General features: G+C 58.0%; 1 protein-coding gene across 10 annotated transcripts in view; it reads right to left on the bottom strand.

Moving 5' to 3' along the window:
* The window catches only part of DDX11 (DEAD/H-box helicase 11), a 64388-nt gene that overhangs the window by 15087 nt on the left and 35747 nt on the right, over nt 1–13554 (bottom strand). For all 10 annotated transcript variants that reach the window (XR_016212979.1, XR_016212980.1, XR_016212981.1 and 7 more), the window contains exons 4-10: nt 11467–11691; nt 10301–10387; nt 10065–10219; nt 3774–3822; nt 2571–2678; nt 2295–2382; nt 1453–1661 (exon numbers count right to left, since the gene is read on the bottom strand). Coding sequence is in view for 7 of the 10 variants with exons in the window: in XM_051850245.3 (XP_051706205.2) it covers nt 1453–1661; nt 2295–2382; nt 2571–2678; nt 3774–3822; nt 10065–10219; nt 10301–10387; nt 11467–11691 (921 nt within the window). In the remaining 3 variants the exon portion in view is untranslated. The remainder of the gene's footprint in view (nt 1–1452; nt 1662–2294; nt 2383–2570; nt 2679–3773; nt 3823–10064; nt 10220–10300; nt 10388–11466; nt 11692–13554) is intronic.

The raw sequence follows: 13554 nt of genomic DNA, 5'->3' as shown, positions 1-13554 counted from the left end.
TAAAAATTCAGATCTTGATAATCTCAGGTGACCTTGCCATGTGTGCACAGAAATGGCGACAGCCCAAGCCGTGCTCTGTGGCAAGCACATCGGAGGAAGGCTATCGGCAGGCAGCGGGGGGACGGGGGAGCAGCCCGGCTCCTCTGTGCGCTTCTGTGCCTGCGGCTCAGGGTGTGCTGGCGAGCGCTTTGCTGTCTAGTAGCATGAAGACTAAGCCAGCGCCGCGGCTCACTAGGCTAATCCTCCGCCTTGCAGTGCCGGCACACCAGGTTCTAGTCCTGGTCAGGGCGCCGGATTCTGTCCCGGTTGCCCCTCTTCCAGGCCAGCTCTCTGCTGTGGCCCAGGAGTGCAGTGGAGGATGGCCCATGTACTTGGGCCCTGCACCCCATGGGAGACCAGGAGAAGTACCTGGCTCCTGCCATCGGATCAGCGCGGTGCGCCGGCCGCAGCGCACCAGCTGTGGCGGCCATTGGAGGGTGAACCAACGGCAAAGGAAGACCTTTGTCTCTCTCTCTCTCTCACTGTCCACTCTGCCTGTCAAAAAATAAATAAATAAATAAATAAATAAATAAATAAATAAATAAATAAATAAATAAAAATAGTAGCATGAAGACTAGCTCACTCCCTGCATCTCTTGGGATCCATGTAAACCTTCCCTTGATACTCAAGTGAGTGACACAAACGTCACTCAAATTCAGGTAGTTGTAAGAAGACAGTTCAATCATACCCAACAAACAAAATCAGATCCCAGGCTTTTTGAAAGAGACAGAGACTCTGTCCACTGGTTCACTCCTCAAATACCCGCAACAGCCAGGGCTGGGCCAGGCCAAAGTCAGGAGCCCGGAACTCGAGCCCAGTCTCCCACACGGTGGCAGGGACCTCTGTATCTGAACCATTACCTGCTGCCTCTAAGGTTGTGCATCAGCAGGAAGCTGGAACTGGAGCTGAGCCAAGACTCAAAACCCTGAGGTTTGGGACGCAGGCATCCCAGGTGGCAGTTTAACTGCCGCGTCCAGTGCCCGCCCCAGAGACCAGTTTTGACTGGTCAGAACTGCTCTGGTTAAAGACACAGCAGGTCAAGGAGAGTGCTCTCCCACGCTCCAGGTGGTCATGTGGGTCGGGACAGTCACTCGGAAAAGCCATCTGGAAATCCGTTTATGTCCTGGGGCTCCCTCACTGCACCTTCTCAGTTCCTGCCCTACCCCCCCTCACTGTGGGCTCCCTAGGAATGCACACTGGCCCCTGGGTGCCCCACTCCTGGAAGCCCAGAGCCACCTAGGGACCCACAGGCCTCCTCCTCCCCTGCGTACTAGGAGAGAACGGTCATGTGCCTGGAGTGTGCAGAGCACCGGCAGTCCAGCCTCCGTAGTCTGCAGGGTGCCACCCGGATTAACGGGGATGTGGACTCCCCTTGTGGTCTAGAGCTACTCTCTGCCGCAGCAGAGGCCTTACCTGGGCGGCAGGAATGGCAAACCGGCTGCCATAATAGGGACAGGCCCGGGCCTCCTGCCCCAGGCTCAGCAGCTGTTCAATGTCCTTGACCTCCAGCAGGATCTCGTCCCGGAGCAGCTGCAACTGCTCGTAGTTGTAGAAAGGGCAGGCAGCCCGGCTCTCCCGCCGCCGTCTCTTCGGCTGCTCCTCCTCAGCCTTGTTCTTCTTCTCTGAGGGTGGGACAGGCACGGGGGCGCAGAGACCCGGAGGACCAAGGCTCGATATGTGGGATGCTAAGACCCCTAGCCACACGCTGTTCATGGAGCCCCTGTCCGCACATTCTGGGATCTGAAATCACTGAGGCCAGGGATCTGAACGCTGATACACAGAGCAAGAGCGTGGTCCCACGGGAAAGAGTACTTACAAAGGAGCCTGGGTCCACTCTGCCAGTATCTCTGTGTCTTTTGCATTTATTCACTTATCTACTTGAGAGACAGACGCAGAGAGAACTCCTATCCACTGGTTCACTCCCCAAATGCCCCCAACAGCTGGGGCCGGGCCAGGCTGAAGCTGGGAACCAGAACCCAATCCAGGTCCAGCCCGTGGATGGCAGAAGTCCAATCACTGGCGCCATCACCGCTGCCTCCCAGGGTCTACAGGGGCAGGAAGCTGGAGGCAGGTATTAAACCACACACTCCGATGTGGGACATGGACGTCTTAAACCCCCACACCAAAAGCCTGCCCCCATTATGTCTACGTAGGATACCTGCAGTTTGCTTCCCCACGTCCCTGGCCCCGCCCACTAGCCGTCCTGTCACTCCCAGCCTGGCCCACCCCAGCACTGCCCGAGTCCCAGTGGCTACCGTGCTTGCTGCGCTGTATCTCCATGCAGCGGTCATTGATCAGCTGCACGGAACCCAGGCTCTTCACATCCTCGTTCACACAAAGGCTCTAGGAGACAGGAGGAAGTCAAGCAGTGATGCTGGCCCAGCGACCCACAGCAGCCCGGCTGGCCCTGCCCGGCCACCTCATCCTCCCCTTTCAAGGCCAGGGAAGGCCAGGAGGGAGCCGGTCAGACCCATCACCTTCCTACATCTAATGGAGCAGCACAAAGGCCGAGACACCTTGCCCCAGTGTACCTGCCGGGAGCCAAGGGCTACGAGTCGGGTTTCCTTGCCAAAGGGGCTCTTCTGTACTTCTCGCACAAACTGGGCCAGCTGGGAATGCGTCCGACTGCAGTAATAAATCTGTTCCCAGGAGAAGGGGATGTCTTAAGGGGACTGCCACATCCTCTGCACACCAAGGCAGGCTGCAGCCCAGGAGGCCGTGGGGACAAGCAAAGCTGCTGCCCACGCACCAACCTCAAGATAACCACAACCCACATCCTGTGATGAGGGGCACCGGACTTCCCAAGTCACCACTGATCTGCATGCGCAAGGGAAGGCCCACAGACGGAACTCCTGTCACTCATCCCAGCCTCTAATCCAGCCGCAGGAGAGGGTTCAGGCATCAGGGACCCGTTTCCCATATGTGCTCAGTTTTCTTTTAAGGGAGAGCTCCCAGCCACTGGTTCAATCCCCAAATGCCTGGTGGTCAGGAATGGGCCAGGCTGAAGCCAGCAGCCAGGATCTCAATCCAGGTCTCCGTGGCAGGGATCTGACTTTGAGGCACCATCGTTGCCTCCCAGAGTCTGCACTGGCAGAAAGCTGAGGTCAGGAGCTACAGAAACACAGATGTGGGATGCCCACCCACCAGACAAGGGCTCAACCTGAAAGAGATCCCTCACACTCTTGGGAGGGGCAGGGTTGTCTCGGGGGGGGGGGGGGGGTGCTGAGGCACACACTTCCCCCAGAGGAAAAGAGGCTGAGCAAACACTTTGTCCTTTACTCCTCTGAAGTCTGGAAGACAGAGGAAACCAGAAAAACAGGGGGTGGGGGGAGACAGCTGCTTTCACCCAAATCAGAAGTCTTCAATGAGAAGAACCAAGTCTCTTCCTATTTGCGAGGGGTCAGAACCATAGGCACCTCCTAGCACTCCACGCAAATGAAGGGACAGACAAGGGGAGGCACGGGCCACGAGAGGGATGCAGTCCGGGGTATCTTGGTCATCCCACCCCTCACCTGCACCACCCCTCCAGAAACCACGCAAGCACTCGGCCCAGAACGGAGGCCCCTCGGTGCTCCGGGCAACAGGCCAGGCTGGCTCCCGGGGCAATCCCCAGGGGCTGCCTAGCTCCAAGTTTGGGGCGCTCTTCCCAGAGAGGAGCCAGGGAACGGCTGGCGCACCTCCTGCACTCTCCCCAGGTGGAGTCCAGGACTCCACCCCAAGACAGAGCTGCTCACCTTAGTTCTGTGTTCTTCCTCCAGGGCTTCCTCCTCATCCTCATCCACTCTGCAGGGAGAGGGGAGACGGGGGGCGGGAGGGAGTACTCAGAACAGCCTTCCCTCAGCAAACTCACACCAACCAGAAAACAGCCCCAAGCCTCGAGCCTCTGCCAGGACCACTGACCCGGCCCTCGACAGCCAACCATAAACAACAAAGTCGGGTCCCTTTCCACAGAACCCAGTGGAACGGAGGCTTGAGCTCTGAGCCCGAAGGCAACAGAGACCCCTCCCAGCACTGAGGCTTGAGGAGGGCAGCAGGTGCTGGCTCAGAGACACCCCCAGCGAACTCCAGCCAACGCCTGCCGTGCTCAAGCCTGGGATGCAGACAGATGTGGGAGGAAGGAGCACGGGGCAGGGTGTGCCCGACCCCACGTGGAAAGCCAGCAGCCAGAACTCCACACTCAACTGTGGCAGGCACTGCAGCCTCCCCCTGGCCATTCCGTCCAACTCCAGCTCAGCTGACTCCTCTCAGCTCCCAAAGAGACCTTGCCTTTCGCCACCTTAGGGCCTGTGGATGCACCGCTCTCTGCCTGGAACGCTCTCTCCTCTTGCCTCACCAACTCCTGCTCCTGGGACCCCAGCACAGACATGGCTTCCCCTAACCACCCACACAGGGCCACTGCCCTGCCACACCCCATGAACTGTGCACCCACTTGGAAACACCCACCTCGTTCCAGGTCGCTTCCTACTGGGCTGGGCTGTCTCCCCCATCAGGCTACCCTGTTCTGTCCAATCCCTGAGGCCCAGCCCACAGCCTGGCAGCAGCAGCGAACACACGCACGTCCCCAGTGAAGCCATGGCTGCCGGACACAAGGTGCTGTCACGAATGACCAGCAACCCTTTTCTCGTCCCAGTGTCACGCTCCGTCTTTCCCAGCAAGGGACGAAGAGGCCATCAGCACAGGGAGATGGCAGGGAGGTCGGGCCTGCATTACCAGCCCTCAAAGCTCAGCCAACATGAGCCAAGGCTCCTGGGAAAACAGAATTCTCTTATAGACCCTAGCTACCTACAGGAAGAGCCTAGGAAATAGATTTTTATTCGCTTTAAAACCCAATTTGAAAAAAGCAGAAACACTCTTTTAATCTAAATACAACTGCAGTGCAGCTGCCTTGTGCTAACTACAAGAGGACTGCGTTAGCCAGTAGCCTCCTGGTCAGTATTTTCCAACCACTTCTCTGCAAAGGCTGGGATGTCCACCACACAGAGCCTACTGGACAACCAGCAAGGTCCAGGACAGAGGCTGGCGTGTGAAGACAGAAGGATGCAGACTTCGCACGGGGCTCCTGCCCAGACCCCAGACAGCACCTTCCCCTCCACAGCTCACAAACTCCATTGAGTTCTCACCCCCTCCCCAGGTGCCTGGGGCAAGCAAAAGGGTTCATGGAGCACCTAACACCCCGGGTGATGCCAAGGGGGCCCAGAAGTCCCCAGCGCAGGCAGGGGCTGGGCTGTCATCCTCCAGTCCTGATCCCAGTGCCTGAGCACAGGCCCACCAGGCCCCTTCCCCGTGGCCATGGCCATGGCCATGGTTGTCCTTCCCTTGGGGTGAGGAGAAAGGTCGCTGGGGAAAACCTCAGTGACGAGGCGTGGGCGGAAGGCAGTTCCTAGGATGAGGGTGGCTAACAAGCAGGGGTCAGCAGACTTCTCCACAAGGTTTCAGACATGGGAGGGCTCAGGGATTCTGCCAGGCCCACTCAGCACTCCCTGGGGCTGCAGGCATCACCTTGGCATCTACTGAGCACACGGGGTGAAAAGGCCCCAAGCTACCAGAGCCCGGGTCTAGCTCAGCTCTCACAGGTGCCGGGGGGGAAGAGGAAGGCAGCCAGACCTTCCGCCCGTGGAAGGAAAACCGCAGAGCCTCTGCTAGCCACAGTGCCCCAGTCCCACCTGTCGCTCCCCCTCTTCGTGGAGGAACGACACAGGACCCTGCGCTGTTCTTTCCGTCTGCTCGGCCCTCCCCGGGTTTGCTGCTGGTTCTTCCCGGGTTGGCTACTATCCCTTCCACCTCCGTGGAAGGGCAGTTCCCCCTGGCCACATTCCCCACTTCCGCAGGGGAGCGGCACACCACCGGCCGGTTCTCTCGGGGGCTGCACGGGTTCCCTTAGATGTTCCCCATAGATGTTCCCGGTGCATGCCGTTTCTCTCCTCCTTTATAGTCCTTCTCTGCCAATCCCAACTCGGCTGCCCACACGCCGAGTACGCTGCTCTCCAATCAGGAGCAAGTCCTACAGTTAATTGGTTGAACTGGAGGCAGCTGTGCGGAAGCTGTTTACTTCTCTCCCAGCGCCATATTGTGGGAGAGCAGATGCATAGAATAAGTCTTAATTCCAGTAACAGTCTAGTCCGGTTTGCTCCCCACAGATCCCCCTTTCTTTTTATTTTTGGCGTTGATACGCGCCTGTCTTCGGTGTCCCGCGGCACACACTCTGCTCTACTTGCTAGAGCTGCCACAGGCTCTTACAAGTCCTATCAATCAGGAAAACCGAATCCGGGTCCTCTCTTCGCCATGTTGTGAGGAGGTTTTTAGGCGCTGATGCGTGCCTGTGTTCGGTGCCCTGCAGCGCATGCTCTGCTCTGCTAGCAGGGGACTTACAAGACCTATCAGGCAAACCGAACCCAAGCCTTCTCATTGCCGTATTGTGGGGGAGACTTATTAGTGTTGGTTTGTGCCTATCTTCGGTGACCTGCAGCTCATACTCTGGTCGAGCTTTGCTGGCGCTTACCGCCTTAAATCAGGCAGACCGAATCCAAGCCTCCTAATTGGCATGTTGAGGGGAGGCCTTATTTTTCTCTATTTCTCTATCTCCGGGCATTTCTATTTCTCCCATTTTACTTCTGTCTGCCAACATTCCTATTTCTCTTTTACTTCTAAACTTCTGTTTCTCTTATCCCCGCAGCTTCCCGGCACCTCGCCCCGCCGGCGGGTTCCCGGCTCTGCGCCGCTTCAGCCCGCGCGCCTCTCTCATCTGCGCAGCTTCCCGGCTTTGCGCGGCTCGGCTTTGCGCGCTCCGCGGTCTCCACGCTTAACCCTTTCGCGTCTGAACCACGGCCTACGCCAGCGTTCCCTATCTATTCACGCCCCGTGCTCTCTCTGCACGCGGCGGCTTCCGCGAGTAACACAGCGTAGCTTGCGTCTCCACCACTAGCATTCAATCCAAGTTCCCCGGGCTAGCCTGGCGAATTCAACCCAGCGTACGTCTCCGCCCCACGATTTGGCTTCCCGTCCTTTGCTCCCCGGGCTAATCAGACGGATCCCAATCTGGCTTGCGTCTCAGCTTCTGGTTTTAACTTTTCGCCCCCTATTCCCGGGCTAACTTGAGAATCCCAAAGTGGCTTTCGTTTCCGCCTTGGCCTGCCCCCCGCGGCTTCAATTTCCCTAACATTTTTCTCTACCCGGTATGTTTCCCCAAGCTTTCTTCCAACGATACTCCTCCCTCATTTCTCCTGGCCTCTCCCCACAGTCCGCGACCGAATCTGTTTGTTCTAGCTTTCACTTTCGCTTTCGACCTTAGAGATTTCTCCCAGCTTCCCCCCGTAGTCCGTATCCGAGTCTATGCCTAGGCTTTCAATAGCTTCTTCCGGCTCCTTTTTCGTCCGGCTTTTCCCTAGGCTGTTTGCTAGTCTCTCCCTCCGATATTTTCCCTAGTTCTTCCCGTTTCTTCCCTCCTAAGTTTCATATCCGTCCTAAGTTTCCTATCCGAGTCAGGTTTCCTATCCGAGTCATTTCTTCCCTCCTAAGTTTCCTATCCGAGTCACGGCACCATTATGTCGCTCCCCCTCTTCGTGGAGGAACGACACAGGACCCTGCGCTGTTCTTTCCGTCTGCTCGGCCCTCCCCGGGTTTGCTGCTGGTTCTTCCCGGGTTGGCTACTATCCCTTCCACCTCCGTGGAAGGGCAGTTCCCCCTGGCCACATTCCCCACTTCCGCAGGGGAGCGGCACACCACCGGCCGGTTCTCTCGGGGGCTGCACGGGTTCCCTTAGATGTTCCCCATAGATGTTCCCGGTGCATGCCGTTTCTCTCCTCCTTTATAGTCCTTCTCTGCCAATCCCAACTCGGCTGCCCACACGCCGAGTACGCTGCTCTCCAATCAGGAGCAAGTCCTACAGTTAATTGGTTGAACTGGAGGCAGCTGTGCGGAAGCTGTTTACTTCTCTCCCAGCGCCATATTGTGGGAGAGCAGATGCATAGAATAAGTCTTAATTCCAGTAACAGTCTAGTCCGGTTTGCTCCCCACACCACCACGGTCACCGTCCACAGGCCCTCTTCAGCCACCCAGCCTCCCTCGCTGGGGTTTCTGCAGTCTGCGCAGGAAACGCACCGCAGGACTCAGTCACCAGCATCTGTGTACGCAGCTCACTCTGCTTTCACCAATCACGAGATGTCCAACACCAGCTCAGCCCCAAACGTCAGATCAAAAACCACTGGCTCAGCCAGCGCCACGGCTCACACACCACTAATCCTCCGCCTTGCGGCGCCGGCACACCAGGTTCTAGTCCCGGTTGCCCCTCTTCCAGGCCAGCTCTCTGCTGTGGCCAGGGAGTGCAGTGGAGGATGGCCCAAGTACTTGGGCCCTGCACCCCATGGGAGACCAGGATAAGTACCTGGCTCCTGGCTTCGGATCAGCGCGGTGCACCTGCCGCAGCGCGCCGCTGGAGCGGCCATTGGAGGGTGAACCAACGGCAAAGGAAGACCTTTCTCTGTCTCTCTCTCTCTCTCACTGTCCACTCTGCCTGTCAAAAAAGAAAAAATACAGTGGCTTCTGCCCTGCAGCAGCTCGGCCCCCAGTGGCAGGGGGAGGAGGGAGGGATCCACTCACAAACTCACACACCCAGTGCTGCAGGCAGGACAGAGAGACAGGGGCTGACATCGAGGCCATGGACACGGCCTCTCAGCCACCAGAGTCTGCGAGGTGAGGAGCCTTGGGAATCCTCACACGGAGCAGGGGGCAGCCTGGTGCATGGACCACGAGCCAGGCCAGCCAGGATGGGGCTGCATGCGGAAGGCAGCTGCAGGTGAGGCCGGACGGTGTGCTCTGGACACTGTGCAGGTGCAAGCATTGATCCTCCTCAGGGACCCCGGAGGGCTCCAGACTCTGGGGTTACACTCACCACACTGACCATGCTGACACGAGGATGTGTGATGTGTGAGACCAGGACCCACCTCAGAGCAGGACAGGCCTCAGGGAAGCCCACAAGGGAGAAGTCTGTAGGAACCCTCATGGAAGAGCCACGAACTCTGGAGCCAGAAGGAGCTTCCCAGTGTGGGGATCAGATCACGTCACTCCCTCGTCACCGCACTGAAGAACAGCCACCCCCACCCCGACTAGACACACCCCCTGCCGTGTCTCTGACCTTCTCTCCTCCTCCTTCACTCTTTGCTCAGGCTCCTGGGCCTTCTTTCTGGCCCAGGAACACAGGCCCATGTTCCTATGCCCAGTCTACTGTCTCGCAGCTCCAACTGGCCCTCCCTGGTCCCCTCCTGGGGTGGCCCCCGACCTCTGGCCCTGGAGACCACCCCAGCTCTGCACCACCCAGCTGCACCTTCCCTGGAGGCAAACACGCTGACCACAGACGGGCACTGCTTGTTGTACACTCACTGCCGGATCCTCCCCTGAAACGCAGGGCTCTGAGATCACGGTCACATGTGTCCTCCTCTTCCCCACAGCCGCCCCCAGGGCACACACTCTGAGGGCCCTGGTGAAACAAAAGGGGGCACTACGGAGGCTCTCACGAGGGGTCCTGTGGTCCCGAAACAGCCTTGCTGACCTCGGCGGCACACCTGCAGGCAATGCTCCAACCGCAGACACCTACACACCTGGACCAGGAAGAACTTGGCCAGGGACCACCCTGACGGTTTGTGTCATGACCCTGACGCAGCAAGGTCTGGCAGCTGAGAGTGCGAGACCTAGAGCTAGCCTAGGGCCTCCCTGAGGTCTGTCCTGCTCTGGCCGGGTTCAAGTCCAGCTCCTCCACATCCTACCCTCATGGCCTTGCTCAAGCAACTCCCATCGCGGGGCTGCAGCACCCTCCTGCATCAAGTGCAGACGCAGACACTGCCGCCAGCCGTGGTTGAGCTAACACAGCACGAGGCCAGCGGCCAGCAGGGTGCCCATCCTGCTCACCAGCACCTCTGGGCCCTGAGGAGGGCCTGGGTCGCAGACAAGGGGCAGGGAGCAGCCACTCCCTCTCCCACGGGCGGGCAGCCTTCCGGGGCCTGGCGCCTCAGGCAGGGGCACGGAGGTCTCACCCGCGGACGGCCCTCTTCTCCTCGTCGCTCTCGTACTCCGCAAGCACCAGCTCCTCCTCCCCGGATTCCAGCTGCTCCGGCGGCTCCGCGCCCGCTGCCGCCAGCATCTCCCTGCTGAGGCGCAGGAGGCTCTCGGTCTCCTCTTCTTCCTGTCTCTGTGCAGGGGCACGGCAGAGGGGCTCACACCCATGCGTGTGCAAGCAGCAGGACCCAACCCACCTCCCCCCAACACTCACCCGGCGCTGGGCTGCAGCTCTGAGCTGCGCATTGCGCCGGATCTGCTGCAGCCGCTCCTCCTGCTTCCTCCTCTTGGCCTGCTCCTCCTAAGGGGGAAGCAGCATCGAGAAAACACCCATGAAAGCCCCCAAATCAGGCCTGAGTCTGTGGTGCTCCGCCAGGTGCCTCTCCACATGGGGCAGCCCTCCCCTCCCTGGCCACACTCAGGGTCAGGGCAGGCGCTGCAGGTAAAGCCGCCACCTGCAACGCCGGCATCCTGTACGGGTGCTGGTTCAATTTCTGACTGCTTCGCCTCTCATCTAGCTCTCTGTTAATGCACCTGGGAAAGCAGCAGAAGATGACCCTAGTCCTTGGGTCCTTGCACCCACGTGGAAGACCCAGAAGAAACTCCTGGCTTCAGCCTGGCCTAGCCCCGGCAGGTGCAGCCATCTGGGGAGTGAACCAATATATGGAGGCTCACTCGCTTGCTCGCTGTCTCTCCCTCTCTAACTCTTTCAAATAAAAACAAATGAAGGAAGGTAGCGAGGCAGGCCTGTGCAGGCCAGGGCAGCAACCCCTCACCAGACCCTCAGCCCTGCAGGACACAGCTCCCCACCGCCCTTGAGTTGCAGCCAAAGAGCTGGGTTGCCAGTCGAATGCTTCGTTTCCTTCCCGCCGTGAGCAATGAATCGAAACTGCCAGGCCCTTCTTGGTAGAAGGCTTGTTGACACCCAGGCAGATAAGACAGCAAAGGAGCAGACACAGACTCAAGAGGTGGGCAGGGGGTTAGTGTTGTGGTGTCGCGGGTAGAGCTGCCACCTGCAGCACCGGCATCCTATATGGGCACCGATTCAAGTCCCAGCTGCTCCACTTCCAATCCAGCTCCCTGCTAATGCACTTGGGAAGGCAGAGGAAGATGGCCCCAGTGCACGAGCCTCTGCCACCCACATGGGAAACCCTGATGGAGCTCTGGGCCAGCCCCCGGCTTTGGTCTGGCCATCTGGGGAGTGAACCAGCAGATGGAAGATTCTGTCTCACTCTGTGTTCATTCTTTCAACTAAATTAAAAAAAAAAAAAAAAGGCGGCAGAGAACTCAGAGGCACTGCAGCGGCAGGGATGTATCGACCCTGATGACAACCAGCTCTGCTTCCTCCCTCCCTCCCACGGCTGTCACACCGTGCCTCACCTTCAGTCGGTCCACCAAGTCCCTTTCTTCTTTCTTCTGCACAAATTGAGTGACCCAGTCTGGCTCTCCCGCAGGCCTCGGGCTGCCCGGAAGTGAGGACGAGCTGCCCGTGCCAGGCAAGGGGTCGGTTCCAGGTTCCAGCAGACGGGCCTCTTCTTGGCGCTTCTTCTCTTCAAAGTCACGGAGCCAGGAGAGGGCCCCACAAATGAGACTCAAGGACTTTCCCTACAGGGAGAAAACAGTCCTCAGAGGAAGAGGCCGAAGAGCACAGCTTCCCAAACGGCCTTTCCCCAACCTCATCACAGCTTCAGACGGCCAGCTTGCAAGAGCGGAGGCGGCGCCAAGGCCAGCCCAGGAAACACAGCAAGGGACTCAGGGACAGAACAGGGGGCGCGCTGTGTGGGTTTGCTGTTTGCTTTTATTTAAGCACACAGCTCACTCTTCCAGAAAGAATGCAAAGTGGTTTACCATGTTCTGTATAAATACTGCAAGTTAACATAATTAGAAGGTGGTGAGAAATCAGATAAGCAACCTTCCAAAAAGAACCAACACCAAAAAATGAACAGCATAAAACCCACATTCTTGGCGCCAACACTGGGGCAGAGCAGGTCAAGTCACTGCCTTGATGCTGGAATCCCATATGAGCAGCAGTTCAAGACCTGGCTGCTCCACTTCCCATCCAGCTCCCTGCTAATGCGCCTGGGAAAACAGAAGATGTCCTGAGTGCTTGGGCTCCTGCCACCCATGCGGGAGACCCAGATGGAGTTCCAGGCTCCAGGCTTTAGCCTGGCCCAGCCCTGGCCATTGCAACCACTTGGGAAATGAACCAGTTGATGGAAGAACTGTCTCTCCCTCTCTCCAACTCCACCTTTCAAATAAATAAATGAATCTTAAAAAAAAAAAAAATCCACATACTTGGCAAGGGACGATCAGAGTCAACACTGAGCTTTAACGCAGCAATGAGCAGACACAGCAGAGGCAGGCACGTGAGCCTCGTGTGTGAACTGCTGACAAAGCAAACCAGCTGCCTGGAGAACACTGCTCGATGGAAAGTTCAGCATTTCCCTGTGGGTCCTTGTTACAGGCTGGACTGTGCCCCACAACAAGCGCAGTGTTCACGGTCAGAACCCCAGCATCTCAGAACACGGCCTCATTTGCGAACAAGCTCACTGTCATGTCAGCAAGTACAATGAAGCCATCAGCGTGGCCCAGGATCCTCCTGACCAAGGGGGAATCTGGACCCAGGCACGCACCCCCCAGGGAGAAGGCAGCCATCAGCATACCCAGGCGAGAAGCCTCGAGGCAGCCAGCCCTCAGCCCCCGGCCTTCAGGACTCCCAGGCCCACACACCCGTTTTACCCACTCCGGGCAGCCTCACGGAGCTCCTCCAGGCAGAGGCAGCAGGGAGCTGCTCTGTGCCGGGGCAGGTCCCTGGAGGCTACATCCTTTTGGTGCAGGCACTCATCTCTCTGAGCCTGCTTAGCCCCGGGGGTCTTGGAGTCTCCAGAGCATGGTCTGAGCCTATCAGGCAGGACTGGACCTCAGGGGAAAACGTGTGTGAGCAGGGCACACAGCACAACACAGCAGCTCCAGCTTCAGAACCCATGTTGGCATGTGGCTGCCCAGGCCACACGCCAACTCCCCTTGTGCCAGCCCGTGACCTCAGCTGGCCTGTCTATACCTATTCCACACACAGGAACAGAAACAGGAACCACAGTGGGACCGTCCACACAGAGCTGTGGTCGGCATGAAGCTGGTTAACACAAAGTTAACAGCTACACCAAGAGTAAAAGGACACTGGTACACAGTCAGCAACAGGAGCTGGCTGTATTTCTGCTATTTCTTCATTTTAATTTTTAATTAGTTTGTAACAAACTCAATGTGATTTGTAGATACAATTCTCGAAACATGACATTCCCTTCCTCTGAAGATATATTTATTTGTTTGAAAGGCAGAGTTATAGAGAGACAGGGAAAGACACGGAGATTTCCACCTGCTGGTTCACTCCCCAGGTGGCCACAACGGTCAGGGCTGGGCCAGGCCTAAGCCAGGGGCTTTATGAGTTCAGGGGCCCAAGCACTTGGGGAT

This window comes from Oryctolagus cuniculus, chromosome 9 (assembly GCF_051225735.1).
Source record: "Oryctolagus cuniculus isolate XC-2025 breed Fujian yellow rabbit chromosome 9, ASM5122573v1, whole genome shotgun sequence".
NCBI classification, from domain to species: domain Eukaryota; kingdom Metazoa; phylum Chordata; class Mammalia; order Lagomorpha; family Leporidae; genus Oryctolagus; species Oryctolagus cuniculus.
This window is presented reverse-complemented; position numbering and strand designations above follow the sequence as displayed.